The sequence below is a fragment of the Simochromis diagramma genome, unplaced genomic scaffold (genome assembly GCF_900408965.1).
Source record: "Simochromis diagramma unplaced genomic scaffold, fSimDia1.1 OVJJ01000344.1, whole genome shotgun sequence".
Classification (NCBI taxonomy): domain Eukaryota; kingdom Metazoa; phylum Chordata; class Actinopteri; order Cichliformes; family Cichlidae; genus Simochromis; species Simochromis diagramma.
Window position 1 is genome coordinate 13,857,533 of NW_024387375.1, and position 21,552 is coordinate 13,879,084.

The window sequence follows — 21,552 nt, forward strand, 5'->3', positions numbered from 1 at the left end:
CAGGTATTTGCACCTGCCCATTTTACATGGTCCTATATTATTTGTTTCATCTACCACCATTTCTTTCTGAACGTTGCTTTTCCCTATTACAAGCTAAATGGGAATCTATTGCATACACTGAAATACTTTAAGTACTAAAGTATACCATATACTGTTAAATATAAAAGTTATTTTGTTGCCATTTAGCAGTTACAGGTTCACCGACACTTCATTGGGTACATACTTCAAATTGAATAACAGTTTTGTCTTCCAGCTTTTAAAGCAATGAAAAAGCTGCTAAAAGAGCCCCAAAATGATAGCCCTTCACTCGCACTACAGATAAACACATTGTATCAGTTACTCACCAGCTGTATATCAATATGTAATTATAATAATTATGGAAAAATGACATGCGAATCCGGGAGATCTTACAAAGGTACACTGTGAAAAGGGAGAAGACAGTAATTACGTTGCAGAACATCTGACCTCTTACCTCTGCTGTGAAATTTTAATAAACTACCTTTCATCAAAGATCTACTTTGTCTCTTGCTCATTAGATGCAGTCAGCTTCAAGCTTTTTTAAAATGAATTAATTTATTTTTTGCAGCTCCAAGTTTTGTTCACCCAATAACTCCTGTAATGATTAATTCTCAATTTTATTAGATTCAGCACAGAACGGCTCCTTTTATTCACCTGTATCCAATGAGTGGAAGATTTAGTAGGGGCTCGTTTTTAGAGAACTTATATTAGGGCAGTTCTGCGGTTATAAAGTAGCCAGCGAGAAGAGGAAAATTCAAGCCATAATTAATATTTTAAATTGGTTTTTAAAAGCTGTCTCCTCAGGTTTTAATAAATAACGCCACTCTCTAATGTAGCAAATTTCATTGGGGCATAAAGCTAAAGGCTGGTGTTACGGGGAAGTGTGAATTGTAGTCTTTCTGTGGATATTTTCTTTAAATGTTTTGCTTGTAATAACCTCTGGCCTCCTCAGGTGCTGTACCTGCAGAGTTCAGGTCAGTATCTCACTGTGAGTAAAGGAGGAAACGTAGGACTGCGGGATGCGGAGAACATGTCCCTTCTGCACACTCATCGACTGCAGAACAGCACAGTCGCACCCAAGGACCTCTGGGTCACAGATGTGGTGCTGCTGCAAAACGTGGACAAGGTGAACCTATCAACATACTGAGAGATGCATACCTAACTATCAATCAGTCCTCTCATCGATTACTGCTGCATCGTGGCTCCTGAAGCGTAGTTCAAGAAATATTATTCAAAGAAATGGATTTATAATTTAATAACTGATAAGTAGCCTCATTTAATGGAGCAGATATTGTATGGCACAGAGATAAACAAATACTCCACTCAATTAATGAATTATTGATCTGTGGCTTTGGTTAATTGCGTTTCAGACACGAAGCTGGTGCATAAAGATCAGAAAGTAAACATACATTTTTTAGTAATAACACCATCAATAATTGATTGTAAGTTTTAATTGGCATTTCTTTAAACTACAGATTTATGGATGCCATATTCTGTATTGTATAACCGCGTTGAATAACACATGAGGATTTTTTTTCCCCCATTGTGCATTAATTAACAGTTTGGCAAACTGCTAAATCCTTGTTATATAATAGGGACAGGTTGCATGTCTCCATGTTTCTGTGTTTTCTAACAAACTCCATTTTCTTTAGTTTCAGATAGCTGTGGCTTTCACAAGTAAAGAGGTGTGTTTCTATGACTTCGTGTGTGAAAAGACCTTCAGCTGCAAGTGTAAACTCCAGGTAACAATGAGATTTTTTTTAGTGTTTTGTGTTATCTTCATTTTACCATCAGCTTGATTCCATTGCATTATTAATAACATAAGAACTGGCAATATATCTCATATATTCTTATCTACTCTAGGGCTTGAACTTTACTCCTTGGTGTCTAGACTACTGGGTAGATCCCTGTAACCCTGACCAGGCTGTTCTCACTATAGGAGACATTGGAGGACGGGTAATACACACATACAAAGAAAAGCAAATGATTGAGAAGAAAAAGAACTTAATTCAGTTTTATTTATATGCCACCAAATCACAAGCAGTCGTTTCAAGTTACTTTATATTGTAAGGCAAAGACCCTACAATAATCCACAGAAGATATGAGCAAGAACTTGGCGTCAGTGGGAAGCAAAAAAACCCCCTTTTAACAGGAAGAAACCACCAGCAGAACCAGGCCCAGGGAGGGGCACCCATCTGCTGCAACGGAGGAGAAATTTATAACTAATGAGTAAATGCAGAGTGTTGTAGAAACACATGGAGCGTGAAAAAGAAACACCCCAGCAGCTTATAGCAGCATAGCTAGTGGAAGATTCAGGGTCCAGCTCTAACTGTATGCTTTATTAAAAATGAAAGTTTTAAGCCTAATCTCAAATGTAGAAAGGGTGTCTGTCTCCCAAATCCAAACCGGGATCTGGTTCCACAGAAGAGGGGCCTTAAAGCTGAAGGCTCTGGCTCCCATTCTACTTTTACATATCCTGCTGTCTGAGAGAAAAAGTGCTCTAATGGGGTGATTCAGGCACCAGGCCTTTCACATAAGATGGGGGCTGATTATTCAAGACCTTGTATGTGACGAGAAGGATTTGAAATTTGATTCTGGATTTAACAGTGAGCCAATGAAGAGAAGCCAATATGGGAGAAATATGTTTCTTTCTCTTTAGTCCCTGCCAGTACTCTTTAGATCAACTGAAGGCTTTTTAGGGAGTTTTTAGGACATCTTGATAATAATGAATTACAGTAGTCTAGCCTAGAAGTAGTAAATGCATGAACTAGTTTACTAAAGAACAAGAGAGGAAGGCGTTATCCTCATTATCCACATATGTGTTCATTATGTTACTATAGGTTCAGGCTGCTATGGGACTTTGTGTGATGCAATGAGCACTTATGCTCCACTTGCCTCTTTTCTCTCCCTATTTATAAACCACTGCAGCATGTCATTAAATCCTTGTCTTGTCTCTCCCTTGGTCTGTTTTGTCCTGCCTCCATATGCTCTCTTTCTCCTCTTTCTCTTTCCCCTCACCCCCAACCGCTGACGGCAGATGGCTGATCCTCTGCGAGCCCGGTTCTGCTGGAGGCTTCTTCCTGTTAAAAAGTCATTTTTCCTCCCCACTGTCGCAAAGTGACCCCCTATGAGCTAAAGAATGTAAGGTGAATGTAAGCGCCTGTTGTTGTGATTTGACGCTACATAAATAAATCTGAATCGAACAGGTCCACTGCTCAACGACTGTGAGTGTCTGTGTATATTCCCAGGTCAGTGCTTTATATTTCACCTCAGCCCAGATCTTCCTGTTTGAGAGATTCAGTCTGAGGACAGACTCTGACTCAGCAGACATCATCCTTTGGGATGATCTGGCCAAAGGCAAGCATCGCTCCTGTTACACCGTGACACACCAAGCACACGCGCCTGGCTGGGTTAGAAAAGGTAGAAAGTACACACACACACACACACACACACACACACACACACACACACACACACACACACACACACACACACACACACACACACACACACACACACACACACAAACCATCAAAGAGACATAAGCATACTAACAAACCCCTCTCTCTTTAATTATAGCCTAACATTCTTGTAAAAGTGCATGTCTTTGTTGCAGCTGTAGTTTCTCTTTTGTTGTCTTGTCCCAGTGAAAACTCCTCTGTTTGCACATCTGCTATTTCATATGGTATGCAAAAGAAGGAGCCAGCTGAAATAGCCTGCATGAGCAGCGATAATCAGAACCCAAATGCTTCTGTTTGTCATTCCTGTGCACAACTGTATTCAGCCTCGGGTTAAAAAAAAAAAAAAGAAGCTCTCCAGTATCAGGTCAGAATGAAATCAGGAGTATATCCGATAGAAACAACACATTCTGGGTGTCAGACCTACTTAACACACCCATGCAAACACAGACACACACACTTTACCCTTCACACCTGGGATGAGAGCCACAGGCTTGCTTGGTCACCTCTCCGGTGTCGTTGCAATAACAGCTTGTGTAACACAATGAAAACGCCTGGGTGTGTCCCGGTCACTGATGCACGCACGCTGACACACATGCAGCGAGTCCTGAGTCATTCTCTTCCTAGCCAGACTTTTTACTGTTGATATAAAGTCAGGAACTTGAGGTCTGGCTTGCTGAGACCCCCCCCCCACCCCACTGCAGCTCAGCGTGGGTAACAAAGAGGTCGCTTAGTTTTATCTCGATTGCATCATTTGGACAGAGGCTCTCTGAAGAGTTATTGGGCTGTTTGATAATGATTCAGCCGAGACAACGCTCTGAGGCTGGATTCGCTAAAAAGGGGGGGGGGAATCCTGATAAAAGCGAAAACAAGAATAAAGCACGTATAAATAAGCTCAATAAATGGGGAAATAGGAATAACAAAGAATGGGGAAACAAAGGATACAATGGCGAAACATTAAAAGCTTTAGTTAAATGAAAATTTTACAATCTGTGTGTGCACATGCACGTGAATCGGCAAGAGCACGCTTGTTTGTGTGTGGGCGCGTGTGTCGTCATTTCTGACTGTAAGTAAAGGCAGCCCGCCTGAATGCATGTGTGTGTGTTTGCATACCTCTGGGGTGCTGGTGCTTTTTCTTTTGAAGTTTCCCACCCTGCAGTATGAGTGGGCTGTGTACCATTAGACATGCCTGGTTATCCAGACCTCCAAACCTTCAGGCTCATGGGCCACCAGAGAGAGGAGGAGAGGAAGGAGAGAGAGACGGCGGTGGATCAGTGAGGGGAAATTGAGAGCAAATTAGGAGGAAATTGGGATGGACAACAGTCCTATAAGGACAAAGAATGAGAGGTGCAAGGAAGGGGTGTGTTAGTGATGGAGAGAGCGTGTAGGTAACATAAAAATCTCCCATAACGTGCAGCGATTTATTGCACAACACGAGAGGTTTGCTTTGATATAAACACACAATGACTCCTGCTGTTTCTGTGTTATTTCCAATCTCAGCAGTGAAAGTGCGAGAATAGCTGCAGCACCGGCTAAGGAAGCAGATGTTCTGTATCTGAGTCTGCATCACAACTAGTTTGATGAGCTGTGCTTGTCAATGAATAAGAGAAGGGATCATTAATCAATGATGAGTCACAACGCGCTGTCTGAAAATCCACTAATCTCTTAAATTCACGGAGCGGAGCAAAGATGGGAATGCGTGAAGTGTATTCAGATATAATTATTTGCCCCAAGCTCTCCAGCCAGTGTTTGACCTACGACTTGTCACATGCCATCTCAAAACCAGCCCTTAGCTTGTGCAGGCTTTGAAAGTTAAGCAGCCTCTAATAGAGACATGTGGCAACCAATTTAGCTGGTCTCAATCAAAGTCTTAATTGAGATAGATGGTGATGCAAGATCCATTACGTTTTCTGTAATACCAGTGAGCAAATCATAACCGCCTAATTCTATGCTATATTGAGCTCCTGAGAATTGGTCGGTTTACTATACGGCTGCGGTCATTGCACATTTAGCGCAACCGTTTCAGAGAGTGGATGGATATCCTTTGGAGCCGGGCTAGTGAGAGCATTTTGGCATCAGCAGGGAGAAGGATATAATTTGAGGAAATGAAAGAAGATGAGCAGTGTGTCATCATCAAAATATGTTGCAATGTTGTTTTTATATTGAATTTGTCAAGTTTGAAACTAATTTAGTCACTCTGCCAGTAACTTTTGCTGTTTACACAGGAAGGCAGCAGCTATTGTTTAGGATTATTTTCTTCTCTTGAAATTAGCTTGTAGATAAAAAGCCTATTGCTGTGTTTGTACAAGCCATACAGCTTTTCCTTTATGATGAAACCAGTTGTAGTTATTGTGGATTGGAAGACGATGACAAATAAGCAGCTCCTAATGCTAAAGCAGAAATTTACAATGACATAAACTGCAGAAATGTTAATATAATGTTATACTATCTAACTACAGTATGCCACTTCTGATTTACTTTCACTTTTCTGACTATTATGCCTCTTGCAGTGCGTTACCTGGGCTCACTTGAGGCCTTTGTGTCGTGCAGCATCGCACCACAGAGCAGCATGGTGATTGGCTGGAGGGAAAAGGAAAGCACGAGCCTACGAATCACTTCTTACTCTACAAAGGACGGTGTGTGGGACGTCGACTTCCATATTGGACTCGGCCTGTTAGGTGGGTCCAAATGAAGTGGCTGTACAACATAAAGTATGATGACATAGAGTCATGGTAAAATTTAATTTTCAAGGTTTTAGTTATTATGTCTTTACCATGAATTGAAATTTGGCAATTGCAACCTCAGATGAAGACTCTGACATTATTTATTTCACAAAAACTGAGATAAAATGCAGAAGTATGTAAAAAACTATGTGCTCCTCATGATTCAAAGCATCACTGTTCTGGATGACGAGCTTTAGCTGTCAGACCGATGGCCTCACATGTGACTCTAATATGTTAGTATTCGGTTCATTGTCCACTCAATGATACTAAGGTCCTGTGACTGCAAAACAAGCTCAGATCATCAGCCCTCCACCACCGTGCTCAACATTAAGTATGCTTGCGTTCATGGCGCTTTGCATTATGGCCAAAACCTTCTGCTTTTACATGCAAATGGTCACTTAATCAGGTACATTTGATTATTAGCACCTGGCTGCTAATTACCTTCTTAATTCCTATGGAAGCAGTAAGGTTGTACACAGTGTAATATGTCATGTTTTGTCATTTTGTCTGTTGTTGTTCATTTAAGGCCGTATTAACCTCAGATTGTATTTAGCTGCCTTTTTATTATGCCTGATAGAACCTTGAATGAAAGAGGCTGCACTTTGTTTTTACCATGAGTGTATATGAATCATATTTATTCACTTGAAGGTTTTCATTTCAGGTTTAACTTAGAGGTTTTACACGCTCATCAACATAAAAAAACAAAAAAACCTCTAATGATTGTACACTATCTATTAAATGTCTAATGTACCATACCATGTGCTTCTAAATAATTGCAAAAACGTGAATGCTTTTACATTTCTCAATCAATCAATTTAAATTTACTAACAATGCATCATCAAAACTGTCAAATGCCTCATTGAACAGTAAATTGGTTGTGGTGGTGGAGGGGGCTGGGAGCGGTATTGTTCCCTGGAAATAACTGCAATTAATCTCTCCGCTAATTTGGGAGCTGTTCAGACCTGGCACTGAAATGTCTCTTTTGATGATCAGTCAGTTCACCCTTGGGATTAAAATGCATCTTGAATGACCACCTGTAATTGGATCTCACTACCCCGCTCTGTATGCGAGTGAGCTTTACATAATTTCGATTTGCGAAGACTCGAGATCAAAGTCCGGCACAAGTCCATTTCTGAAACCTACGTTTGACCGGACCTGCTACCAGAATCAACATGCAGTTATCTCCAAGTCGGAATGCACTGAGATCTGACAGATTTTTGCATAAGGCTGTTGGCCAACTGTGCATGTGAATAAATAAATAGTGAGTAAACCTGTTTGTTTAATCACAGGTGGGCTCATGGTGGGGTGGATTTGACTTGGAGGGGACCCGTGCGGGCATTTGATTTTCATTTGCAAACAGAAGTCATGTAAATGATTATCTCCATATAGAGAGGAAAAGTCACCGGAAGACACTGGACATGCATTCTTATGCCAGGTGTGAACTAACATGCCTGGAGCTGTCTGCTTGTGTTAGGATCACAAAAAAGCCTGTTACTTCCAGGTCTGAATGGCGCCTCTGATTGGTTGTAGCCACAGCAGGTGTGGATCATCACGTCTTGCTGTGGAATCCTTACGTGACCTCTGAGCCGGTGTGCGCCCTTGGTGGACACACAAGCCCCGTCATTGCTGTCTGCTTCCTGCAGACCAAGCAACAACTCCTCAGCTACTCCAAAGATAAGGTAGGAGTGCCCTTCAGTGGGTGCGCAGACCCGCTACCAGTGCAGATAATGTAGAGATGAAGAGCCCCGTAATCGTAATATTAATTGTTATTCCTTGCTTTAATTACTGCAGACGAACGAGGTGTTGGGGACGAGCCTGTTTAACATTTTTCATGCCACTGTCAGCTGGTGTTTCTTTTAAAGCCTTGTTTTATTTTCTGATGCAAAGAGGATGTTGGTGCTTCTGTTGCTTTTCCTCTCCCTGTTGTAGCACCGTGCATGTTTGCCTTCTCTTTGGCTTTTCTGAAGAGAATGAATATTTTAGAAGTGATTTATGTTCCATCTGCCTCTGCTCAAACACCATCTGCCACTGCAAGAAACTCTGAAGGCTTTACCTCAGTTCACTCTGAAAGAATTTCTGGAGCAGCGACAGGCATGTTGTTGCCGTTAGAAGCAATATGGCCACTAAAACTGCAACCAGAGGAGCAGTTCTTCATGGTGCAACGATGTATTTGCTTGGTAATCACTGAATAAAAGTTTTTTTTGTAGGAGCGATAGCTTTTAGTGGCACTTTTCTTTTTTAGGAACATGTGGATATGTACCAAAATATCTGCCCTTAAGCACAGACACATAACAGCCCTTATTATCCTTCCAGGTGCTCTGTCTGTGGGATGTGTCCAGCCAGCTGTGCACACACCGTCTGGCCGGTGTCTTTCCAAACATACAGGGGGACACACACCCCTTCCTGTTTCTCAATGAGGAGCGCCAGCACCTCGTGCTTTCATTCAACAGCCTGCTTCTCCTGCTGGAATCCAAGAGGGAGGAGAAGAAGACCAGTAGCCATGAACATCCTGTTACCTGTGTGCTGTATAACAGTCGGTTCAGACAGGTATGCCAGTGACATGGTCTTCTGTGACCTGCTGTTTTATTTCTTTGTGTTTCCACATGTACAATTAGTACAATAGTTAAGTTCTCCAGTTCTTCTCACTCCTCTTAACAAGCTGTTTCCCACTGACACGGCAGCAGACACCAAACAAGTGAAAATGAGCACCTATTGTGCGACACTCGTGTTTTTCTTCCTCCTCTTGTTCCCATTATGTATTCTTCAGCGGTGGCTTAGCGCTAAAATAAGCGTGGAGAATGGATTGGTTATGTGAGCATCATTAAAGAAAGCATTAGCGCCTTTGCTGTAGCATAACATGGATCAAACTCTCTCTGCAGGTAGTCAGCAGCGACTCTGCCTCCTCTGTGATCTTCTGGCTGACTGACACAGGACAAAAGGTCAAGCAGTTCCACCGTTGCCATGGTGATGCTGAGATCTCCACCATGGCCCTGGATGTTACGCAGACCCGACTGTTTACCGCGGGCGCCGACGGAGAGGTCAAAGTAGGTGGACAGGCGTACGCACACACACACGGATTTGTACGGCTATGAAGATGCACAGTACAGCTGCAGGCTAGTCCTCATGGAAATGTTAAAGCCTGAGTGAAATGCAAAAGTAAAGTGTGAATTAATGTGGAATAGCAGCTTTTTAGGACAATGTTTCTAGGAAATTGTTGTATTTACTCCTGATATGGGCACTACAAAATAGATGTGTGCAGCTGCAAACCAGCATGGTTACATCTACATCAGCTGCGACTCACTGTGTTAGATTATTGTGTGATTAACCGTTGGCTAATGGCCAAACGTGGATTTGAAGGGACAACACCAGCTTTTTGACAAACTGGCACAAATTTCCCCCCGAAAATGGTAAAATGGTTGGTGTTTGTGTCTAATGGGTCTAAAGGTACTTGCCAATTCCCCACTGGATCACTGTGAATTCAAATAGTGTTTTTGCTCAGGTGTTGGAGACTATCAGAGGTGATTATCAGATGATATATGTTGTAAGACAAACAATATTCCTAAGAATTTAGATTTAGCAATATCATTTAGTGTTCCCATTTGTATCTCTAGCTGTGTCAAGCTGATGTGGGCGCTTTATGGCAATGCTGAATATTTTTCAGTGTGAGGAAGAATATTTTTTTGTTTGCTGTATTGTTATTTTATCACTTTACAATATTAAATTTTTTTTTTTTTACAAGTTTATATCTTCATTAATATGAAATAATACTTTATTTTGTATCGCCTTAACTTCCGTCAGCAATAACACTGTGTTTTGAGTTCATTCCTGCCTCCGTGAACTTGCGTTTGGGTCCTCATCCTGCCTGCACACAGCCTAATCATGACAGAATCAAATCTCACTGATCTCATTTACATTTTTCAGGGTTTGCAGGATATGCTATAATGTGTAATCCTGCCTCTGTACACCGCCACAGTGAATAAAACATCAAAAAAATCCAGATGTGAATGAAATTCAAGGGGTTTGACCAACATTTTGTTTTACCAATTTGGGACAGTTAATGCTGTTAATACATAAACAGTAGCTCGAAGGTAACTGGACAATCTAACGTAATTTTAACTGGAAGTATTATTTTTAAGAGTTGGATGAAAATCCTTTGCAGTCGATGCCTGCCTGATGTCTAGAACGTGGACGTGAACAAATGCTACGTTTGCTCCCTTGAGTCGCTCTGCCGGTCCACCTTCAGTTGCTGCTTGTTTGTGGGTCTCTCTGCATTCACGTCTGTATTCAGTAACTGAAAAGCTGCATTGCTGGGTTTAGATCAGGTGACTGATATATCCTGTTTCTTTTGTCTTGAGAAACTCTTGGGTGACTTTCAAGGTATGCAATGAGTCATTATCCATTTACACTGTGAAACTTTGATCAGTTATACAGTGTTTGGCTGAATCTGAGCAGAAAGTATAGTCCTGTACACTTCACACAGTTAACACTCACATCAATAAACACTAGTGACTGGGTTCCACTGGCAGCCGACATCTTAACAGAGCTGACAGGCAGTCGTGCCTCTCTGAGAGAGATCACAACTTGGTTAAATGCTGTGAAATTGTTTTATTTAACCATGGAAATAATTCTGTCATCATGCACTTTATGTGTCTTCTGTGGTCTGTCAGGCCTTTTTGGTGTTGCTGAGCATTCTTCCACTTAAGAATGAACCATGTTGTTGATTTAATTCTTCCTAAAGTTTTTGCTGAACGATTTTTTGGGCCCTGCGACAGACTGGCAACCTGTCCAGGGTGTACCCCGCCTCTCGCCCTGTGACAGCTGGGATAGGCTCCAGCGCCCCCCGCGACCCTGAAAAGGATAAGCGGAAGCGCCAGCCGGACATAAAAATTATTAATGAGGGCTGGGGAATCAAGTTTGCTCAGACCCGAGAGCAGATTGTGCACCTCATTAAAGAAAACAGGCAAAAAAGTGCAGAACTAAAAGAAATGACCAACCAGCTCCAAGACAAGAAAACGATGAGTGATAAGATACAATGGGATCTCCAATACATGGACCGAAAAAATCGGCTCCTCCAAAGACAGCTCCATGAAGCTGTGGAAGAAAAGTATAAATTCCTCCAACAGAAGGAAGAGCATGACAAAAAGCAACGAGACATGCAGCACGAACTGAAGAGCATGCAGGAGAAATACCGAATGCTGAAAGAAAGCCTGGATGAAACACTGCGCCAAAATAAAGACCTTCTTCAACAGAAAGAGCAACAACAAGAAAGACCGAAAGAAGGAAAACGCATCGTCCAGGACGCAGACATGCACAAGGACAAGCTGATACAGGAGGCAACATCCAAACAACTCAAAGACAAGCTTGAAGAACAACAAGCAACATTGGAAGAGGTGGAACAAAGATGTGAGAAACTTGAAGAACAAAACGCAGAAACCATCGATGAGCTGAGAAATCTCATCCTGGAAAAAAAAAGCGCTCGTGGAAAAGTGCATGAAAAAAAAGAAAAAATGGTTCCGCTTGTTCCAGAGGAGAGACGCTACTGCTTCCTCACCTGATGCAGCCTCGTCTTGCTCCACCTCTGTTAACCCCCCCAACCAGTCCCGGCAGTTGACTGTCCCCTCCTGAGCCTGGTTCTGCCGGAGGTTTCTGCCCGTTTAAAGGCAGTTTTTCCTCCCCACTGTCGCCAAGTGCTTGCTCAGAGGGGATTGTTGGGGTTTTCTCTCCTCTACCTTTTTTCATTCATTTACTTGCTTGTTTAACTTTTTTTCAACTTATCTAAATAATAAACCAATTAAATTTATCCTTCGAGTATTTTTCATCTCATCTTTACAGAATTTTTCCAAAACATTTTCAAACATTTAGATCTGTCTTTTATTTTCTTCTTGAAACCTCATAAATGTTGAACTTAAAAACCCGGAATATGGTTTGAAACATTGTTTCAGCTGAAACTGGCACAACATGCTTGTGTGTGTGTGTGTGTGTGTGTGTGTGTGTGTGTGTGTGTGTGTGTGTGTGTGTGTGTGTGTCAGGGTATCACTAGTTAGGTCATCATGTTTAGACTCATTCACTCCAAATTTATTTAGGCCAAATCTTTAAAACAGTGTCATTTCATACACATTTTCAATTGACTTCAATCGCACAAATGCAGAAATAATTATTTGCAGTATCTTATTTATTATGAGAATGTCATGACTGATCATTTGTACCTACACCACCAAAAATGGGGGCAAAAGGAAGGAGATCATGTTTAATCGGTTACAAGAAAAGGTTAGAAATATAAGTGCTGACATGAGCAGTGTCCACAGAAACCTCTGAATCTCAGCTCAAAGCTCAAATAAACCATTTCTAATAATAATATGAAACTAAACTGGGAAGTCATAAAGGAACTGACTCACGAGGAAACACACGGAGGGGCACACAGTCATGAGGGAGAACGCGACACAGAACTGAGGGAGACGCGGACATAAATACACAGAGGGTTAACGAGGGAAGTGGGAGCACATGGGGAACACAGCTGAAACAGATAATCGTAACGAGACAGGGCAGGAGTAAACACAACATGACGCATACTGATGAGAGACTGTCAAAGTAAAACAGGAAGTACACAAAGGTTCAGACAGGAGGAGAGAGAGAGCACAGACATAACAGGCTGGGGAAAACATTGAATGAAACACAAGGAGGGGAGAGAGGGCTCACAGATACAGAGGGGCACACAGGGGGTAAAAGTCACAAGGGGAAATCAAATAAGGAACAACCCAGGAACCATGGCCTAAATAAAGAACAAAATACAAAAATACATGAAAACTAAGAATTCTGGGCCAACATGGCACAGGACAGATTCGTTAGATCTAAATATTCATTTATGAGAAAAATCAGTTTTCTTACACTGTCGTTTGTCACTAGATCTCCTCGGGGCAGAATCCCGTCTTGCACAGTTTCTTCTTTGTTGGTAGTTTAAAGATCTTTTAGCTGGCAAGCCATTTCCTCATTTAGTAAGCTCTAGTTAAGTTTCCGTGTCTGGAAATAATGTTACAAATATTAAAGTTGATTTTTTACCAAATTGTAGTGGAATCATTTCAGTCAGACTAATCAGACTAGCACATATGTTTGCAATCCAGTTTTTACTACAAAAATAACAGCTGTGAGAATCTCAAACATAATAATAAGTTTTAATCATTACTGAACATGTAATAAAAAGAGCTTATCATCCAGGAGTTTGAAGCACTTGTGAGCTTTGTTCAGTAGATTTCGCTCGTAGAAATTTCTGTTTTCTAAGTTATTTGTTTCCAGATGTTTGCAGTGGCATTATGTTTGGATCCCAAGCTGCCCCTGCTTCACACACAAAGGAGCTTCTGACTGAATTACAGCTATTTCTCATGTAATTTCAACTAATGGAAACTCTAATTCAAGATATCCATAATTACATTTCAGCTATAGAAAAGGAAACTCTGAGATATCATTAACATCATTTTGAATAGTTAGAATTACAGCTCAAGATATCTACGACCTCATTCTGACTAGTTAACCCCTCATTTAAAACGTATAATGAGGAGAAGGCAGTTATCTCGAATTGAGGGGAATTAAATATATCTTCAGTCGGAATTGTGACTAATCAGAAATTAATTTTAGATGTCCAAAATGGGAGTTTTTCCAAGTAGTAATTCCACTGCAGATTCAGCCCATGTTCATTTTGGATTTGAAAAATGCAATTAAGAATATCTGAAAGAGAATGTGCAGTGCACTTAAATGGACACCATTTCTCCGAGAGACAACGACCTTTTTGATATCTGAAATGTTCTTTTTGGGCTCCGAAGAATTGAATGACAGATTTCTGCAATACACATCCAGTGTAGGTATTAAATGTGAAAACAGCTTGCCATATGTAGCATTCTGAGACTGTTTTTAATGACTTTAAACTTACTGCAGTAGTTCTCTGCGAATAAATAAAATAATTATGCATTTTTGCAATCAATATAATCAACCACATCAGCTCTCTGACCCCATGAGACCTTGTGAGAATGCATCCATGTGCAAGTAGCGTCAGAAATACTTGCACCGCTGCTTGAAACAACCACACAAGTCATTCTCAGCAGAAGAAGCAGGGCCCCCCCTGGGCCAATTAGTAACACGATGCATCATCGCTCCAATTTTCATCAACAATGAACCCGTTGTGTAGCAGTTAGGGCCATTCCAAATGTGAAATTTTGACCTTTTAATTACAGTGTCCCCATTGAGCCAATCAGTGTTTCTTTGTGAAATTGCACAAACAAAGACGCAAAGTGCGTCATCGTGTAAAATTGGACACAGAAGAAGAAATGGTACCTGAGCTGTGACGGGGGATTAATGCCCTAATGTCATGTTGCCTTATCCCTCCTTGGGGGAAAAAATTACACTTTCAAAAGTAGAAAAACACACATTGGTTTTATTTATTTTTTTAAATCCTTTTTTTAGACAAGAAAATAAATCTGTAATTCCATTTCTAGTAAATTTCCTTAACATACACCCACTGGGCGCCTTGTTAGCTGCAGCTTCCCAGTACTGGGTTGCCTTCAGAGCTGCTTCAATGGCACAGATTCTGCAAGGTCCTGAAAACAGTCCTCAGGGATTTTGGTCCATGGACATGACAGCATCACACAGCTCATCCATGATGAGAATCTATTGTTCCATCACATCCCAGAAGTGCTCTATTGGATTAATCAGAATGCAGGATCAGAGGATCAGAAGATGGGTATGCTGTGGTCATAAAGGGCTGAACATGGTCACCAACAATATTCAGGTAGGCTGTGGTGTTTAAATTATGCCCAGCTGGTACTAAGGGGTGCAAAAATAAAATATCCCCACATGATTACATCACCACCCCCAGCCTGAAGAGTTAAAACAAGGCAAGACGGAGCCATGCTTTCCTGTTGTTTACTGTTGTTTACTGTAAATTCTGACTCTACCATCGTAATTTTTCAGAAGAAATTGAAACTCTTCCCTCCGGGCAATGTTCATCCAGTCTTCTGTTTCGGTGAGCCCGAGTTAACTGTAGCCTCGGTTTCCTACTCCTAGTTGTCAGGAGTGGCACCCGGTGTGATCTTCTGCTGCTGTAGCCCATCTGGTTCAAGGCTCAGCATGTTGTGCATTCAGAAATATACTAACTGGTTGTAACAATTGGTTACAACAAGTATTTCTACCCAAAGCTGCCACTCACCGGATATTTTCTCATTTTGGGACCATTCTTTTTAAACTCTAGAGGTGGTTGTGCAGTTTCTGAAATACTCAGACCAGCCCACCTGGCATCAACAACAATGCTACATTCAGAGCCACTTAAATCCCCTTTCTTCCTCATTCTGATTCTCAGTTTGAACTCCAGCAGCTTGTCTTGACCGTGTCTATATGCCTAAATGCACCGACTTGCTGTCTTGTGATTACATATTTGCATTAATGAGCAGCTGAGGGTGTACCAAAGACGTTAAAAACATTTCGTGTTGTCCAAATGCATTTAAGTGTTATTTTGGCTTCTTTTCAGGTGTGGGACTTTAACGGCCGCTGCCTTCACAGAATGAATGCCGGCCTGGGTCGTGCTGTCAGAATCTCTCAGGTGTTGTTGCTGAAGAGAAGCGTACTGGTGATGGGCTGGGAAAGGTAGTCCTGTATATATTTAAGAGATGTTATTATTTTGATTATTGTTGTTTTGCTCATTTGTGTTTCATTTTAAACACTGAATCCATAATGTACAACACTGAACAACTGTGTGTAAAAATGACCGTGTGTGAAAGCATCTGCGTGTGTGTTTGTGTGTTTCTGTCCTTTCTTGCTCTGTCTGGCTGCCAAAAGCTCAGAGCCAACCAGACATCTGGACCCTAACAAGTCAAAACGCTCCAGGGCGCTCATATTTGCTTTACTATCACTACCTCATATTTGTGTGATAGTGTGTGTGTGTGTGTGTGTGTGTCTATTCTTTTTATACTCACATCACATCTGCTCTTCATCATCATCATCATTTCACACCCAGTGAGCTGAACTCAGCAGTGTGCTATCATCAAGTTATACGACTCGCTCTCTTTCTGTCTTTCCGTCTCATCGCCACATGCGCGCACACATCCCGACGCGCGCACGCACGCAGACACACTCTTTCTCGCTCTCTGGGGAGTCACAGTGGTAAAGAGAACATAGACGACAGATCAGCAGCAGTAAAAGAAAATGGTGCCGTTATGACTTTCATTACTCATATAATTTCCTGTTTCTTCGCATCAGCCTAGACCGCAGTTTAATCCATATAGCGCTGTGTCACATGGCATCCAATTCAAAGTCCTATCAGCTTCGGCTGCTCAAGCGATCTCACGCGGGTTGAAATATCCACATCCCACTGCTAGACATACTTCTCAGTTTGAAACCAAAGTGCATCATTATTTCATTTCACATGCAGCAGCAGCTCAACAATAAAAAGCAAAAGTTCTGTGATGAGAGAACAAAAGAGTAAAGAAGAAGAACTCATTGCAGGTCTGCTAAAAGTCCTCCTGAGATGATGAGTATTAAAGTGTTGCATATTCATGATATCCCCTGTAGCGCTGTAGTGTAAAGGAACTGCTTCCATGTTCATTACCAACACTGCCTTGATGCATTGCAGGTGTAAAGCAAAGTTTGAATGTGTTGCAGAGGAGGTATAATTTATGGAATAAATAGCTGATTAATGCAATGTTTCTTCAGACTACGGGGGAAAAAAGCAATTTCATGGGGGCAGCATGGATGGCGAGGTTCAAAATTTTAGTGAAATTAAATGAATATGATTTTTGTTGGGAAAATAAACAAACGAGTCTGCTAATGCTATAATGATTACCTTTAATGCACTCAAATTCAACTTGTTTCTTTTTTTAAATGAGCAAAATAAAACTTTTTTCTTTGGGGGGTGGGGGTGGGACACAAGCCTGCTACAGTTCTGTGTAAAAGTCTTGGACCAATCGTCATATCTTTATATTTTGCTTCCAAGGAGTCACGCCTTATTGTAACATTTTTAACGTGCGCAGTAGGTCTCCAGGTTTTCTGAAAGCTGTTTTCAGTCTAAACCTGTACTTGACCATTTTGAGACCTTTTTGTTTCTTTTGCTTATTTCTTAAGCCTCTTAACACTGACCTATGAATCATGCAATCATAAAAAGGGCACCGATCTCGAATACATGAACCAGTGCTGTGTCTACACATAACAGACAACTTAGCAGAGGATACATTTTAAATGGTGTCTTTTGGCACTTTGTTGTTAGCAGCCTGTCTTAGAAGCACATTATTTGTTCCAATTTCCTTTGTTGAATCTATAGAAAATCCCAAAGATAACACAGTTCAACAGGCATAAAATAGGATTTTTGCACCAACGAGGTGATTCCCAAAGAACTATTAGCTGAAAATGACATATCTCAGCATGCTGTGATCTACACATAGCCCCGCATTGCACTACTCCCTTCACCTCCAATTTAATCCATGCTGAGATTCTTTCCTTAAGTAATTTAAAGAAACTGGACAAGTAGAGGACAAAAGGAAGGCCTTTTGTCCTCTAGGGCCTAAAAATACTATGTACAGCAGATGAATATTATCTGAAAGTCATGTCTTTAAGAAATAGGAAAAAAAAAATCTGACAAAGGCCCAAAGAGATGCATTTGACCCTTTAGTTGATCCATTAACTGTTCACTGAAGCCTCATCAGAAACTATCTGGGTAGCTGTCAACAAGCCGTCTTAAGGAAGGGAAATGGGGACACAATGAAACACTGTCAGTCATGGATTGGCCTCTCCTGGAGCTGGACCTCAACATCACTGAAGCAGTGTGGATTCATCTTGACAGAGAGCAGAACAAAAGGTAGCCGACATCCAAAGAAGACCTTCGAATGTCCTTCAAGAAGCCTGGAGAACTAGTCCTGAAGACTACAAGCTACAAGAAACCTGTCTATAAGAGTTCAGGTTGTGTTAAAGAATAAACGTTGTCATAACAAATACAGACTTTCAACATCTGAGATTTGTAAATTTAATTATTTTTTGCCTTATTTACTGTATTTCCATGTGTATTTGCTGCACCTATTTCCCAGCATAATATAAAAAAATGAGAGGTGACTGTTGGGTCTGCGCTTCCACAGGCCCTGCTGGTTTAGAGACTTATTCCCGTTAACAAAGCAAGACGAACAGCTCAACCGGTTTCCACATGCTAGCAAGGGGAATGGACGGCAGCAGTCCTCTGCCGTTGGTGTCAAGCGAGTCCAAAGAACCAGCTTCCCCTACAGCCTTTTTATTTCTGTGACACACAGTTTACACAAACACTCATTGTAAACCCCCCTATAAAAGGTTAAAACACCGTGTGTGTGTATGCATGTGCATGTGAGTGTGTGTGTGTTTGTGTTTGGGGGTGCGTTTGTGTGACCTCCTGCTCACCAAAATGGTCATAAAGGCAGGAAGTTTACTAAACAAGAAAACAGAACCTTCACATAGGATGTGCCTATAATAAAACACTACAGCCTCCCCACCATTCAACAGGCTGGGGAGGGCAATAGAAACAGGGAAATGTCTTTGATCATACAGTTTGAACCAAGACTTACAAATGGCAACATTTAACAATTTGACTCCAACAGTGACTCTTTACTTTTACACAGTACTGTAACTACTGTGTAACTAACTAGCAAGTACTGTTGCTAGGGCTGCTCCGAACTGCCAGTGATACTGATGATCATTATAATAATAATTTAATATAACATGTATCCTGATTAACACATATGTTGCCTAAAGAAAGAGAATTAATAATGATGGTCCAGTGTGCATCTTATCTTAAAACTGTGTTGGAGTCTTATATGTGTCATTTTTACACCATTTTCTTCCCTCTGTGTTTGTCCCTCTGTAGGAAGTTAACAGTTTTCCGCCTGCATTCCTTCTCGCAGTCTACTGTTGAGCCCTGTGAGTGGAAAGGGGGACTCCAGCATCGCGGTGCTGTACTGTGTGCCGCGTTCCAGCCCCCACAGACTCTAGTGACAGGTGTGTGTTTGTACATGCAACGTAAATGTTTCTTTTACTCAGTAAAGTTTTGCAGTAACAGAAGCGTCATTAACAATGCATGTGTGCATTCATGCCTGTAGCTTTTGTGTGCACCTTTCCTTTTCGATTACACTTTCACAGCTTATAAGAACGAGAGCTTGTGCAGAAGAGAGAGAGAGAGAATTGGAAGAAAGGGGGAAAAACAAACACAGGCTAGGAAATTAAAATGAATCTGAGAAAACAGACTTTAGTTAAATGAAAAATAACTGGCTGCAGTTATCTGCTGATTAAAGTAAGTGGTGTTGTTATCAAAGGACTCAAGCTTCACGCTTCTCTGTCTCTGCTGGAAATGGCTGTGTGTGTTTTTTGTGTGTTTGTGCACATGTGAAGGTAGAAAGAGACTTAATAGAGCTCAGAATTCACAATCAAAGAACTGTACTCTCTCTCTCTCTGTGTGTGTGTGTGTGTGTGTGTGTGTGTGTGTGTGTCTCCATTTTTGGATTTTTTTCTCTTAGCCACAGTATAAACACAACAAAACTCTACAATATAAGTAAAAAAACATAAAAAATAATGAAAAAGTGAAGTGAAAATACCCTAATTAGAAACTCCCCATGTGGCAGATACAGTAGATCTGCCAGGCCCTTTTAAGTTGGTGTTCTCCCCTGTTGGCCTTTGTTGGTGCAAGCCACATTACTCAACAACAAGCACAACAGCTTCCATTTTCTCTGTTGTGGGCTGACATTTGCCTCCACCACAGACCGAAACCTTTAAATGTGAGAATGCCTTAATTTGCCATTTCCATCTTAATTAAATTCACAATTAGAAGCAAGTAAACTGGAAAGGACGTCAAGTATAATGAGGACAAAAAACCCTCACACGTGTTCCTGTCAGTACCGCAACTCACTAGAAAATGAAGAAATCCCTGTATGTCTGTCTGCGCTCTGAGTGTGGAAATGCACAGATTGCACTTTTGATTGGCTAATTATGATTTTGTTTCATAAGTTTTTTCCACTTCAGATTGTCATATGAGACTGGCAGAGACTGACATCTAGCAGTTTGGAGGACCACATAATTTTACAAGCACAACCCTTTTTTCCCCTCGTGTGTGCTTTTCACTCGAGTGTTTCTCATAAAAAACAGAAACTATCTTTTGAAGGCAGTTTTCCTTTACTGGTTAAATTGATCCTTTGCCCAATAAATTGCAATCTTCCAGGTTTGTGGCAGCAGATTGGGTGGGGTCTTTTCCTTTCCAGCGTGACTATGCCCCAGTGCACAAAGCTAGGTCCATAAAGGCATGGTTGAATGAGCCTGGTGTAGAAGAACTTGACTGGCTCGCACAAAGCCCTGATCTCAACCCCATCAAACACCTCTGAGATGAACTAGAATTACTGCAAGCCAAGCACTTCCCCTCCAGCAGCTGTCTGACCTCACAAATGATCTGGATAAATGGGCTGAGATTCCCACAGATACACTCCAAAATCTTGCGGAAAACCTCCCCAGAAGAGTGGAAGCTATTAAAGCTCCAAAGGTGGGACGGACTCCACATTAATGCCTATGGATTTAGAATGGAACGCCATCAAAGCTCATACTGATGTCAGTGTGTAGGTGGTCAAAAGCTTTTGTCCCTGTCCCTCGCCAAACAAATGCAGGTGCAACAGATTTAGTTTATAAATAAACTAAGCAACTAACAGTGAAAGAAAAAGATACTAGAGTGTTGACTAGTGACCAACAGTCAGCTATGATGCTTTTTTTCTGCGACATGCAGTAATTAAACAACTTTTTTTTGTATTTGAACACTGATATTTTTCTGATAAGACACCTAAAACATACATTCACAATTATTAATGGCATAACGTGTGGGTTATACAAAGCTGAACCTGCAAAGGGCAGAGGTAGTGAAGGTGGATGAGTTTCTAACCATCCAAAGCCACTCAGTGCACTCACAGAGCAGTAAAGAAGACAGTGCAGACAGGGTGGAGTGAGTGGAGGGTGGATGCAGGGTTTGGAGATGGTGTCACTGCCAAAAAGACAAGAGGATGTGAGCCAGAGGTGACAGATGTTAAGAATTTCACTCTGAATTCTCATTATTAATTAATTAATAAAAATCATTAACCATCTAATCAGTGAATGAATGTTTTTAAAACTAACAATCAGCAGGAGCCACATTAAAACCCACTGTAATGTAACAGTCTGGTTATACCTAATAAGGGCGACAGCTAATTTAAGTTTGTAGTTTTCTAAATCTGCGGAATTGGTGTTTGGATGAAATGGTTAGATGACGACATTAAGAAAACTCAAGTGTTAATACTGGAGGCTACGCAATCAACCTGTTCTTACAGGCACTGTTTAAACAGGCTCTGCAC

General features: G+C 41.2%; 1 protein-coding gene across 1 annotated transcript in view; it reads left to right on the plus strand.

The window, feature by feature from the left end:
* Positions 1-21,552, plus strand: part of LOC120719625 (WD repeat-containing protein 49-like) — a 38,617-nt gene that overhangs the window by 5,160 nt on the left and 11,905 nt on the right. The window contains exons 2-11 of the mRNA XM_040008975.1: positions 971-1,144; positions 1,671-1,760; positions 1,882-1,974; positions 3,267-3,438; positions 5,987-6,154; positions 7,730-7,878; positions 8,513-8,746; positions 9,079-9,243; positions 15,711-15,826; positions 19,059-19,189. Coding sequence (XP_039864909.1) covers positions 971-1,144; positions 1,671-1,760; positions 1,882-1,974; positions 3,267-3,438; positions 5,987-6,154; positions 7,730-7,878; positions 8,513-8,746; positions 9,079-9,243; positions 15,711-15,826; positions 19,059-19,189 — 1,492 coding nt within the window. The remainder of the gene's footprint in view (positions 1-970; positions 1,145-1,670; positions 1,761-1,881; positions 1,975-3,266; positions 3,439-5,986; positions 6,155-7,729; positions 7,879-8,512; positions 8,747-9,078; positions 9,244-15,710; positions 15,827-19,058; positions 19,190-21,552) is intronic.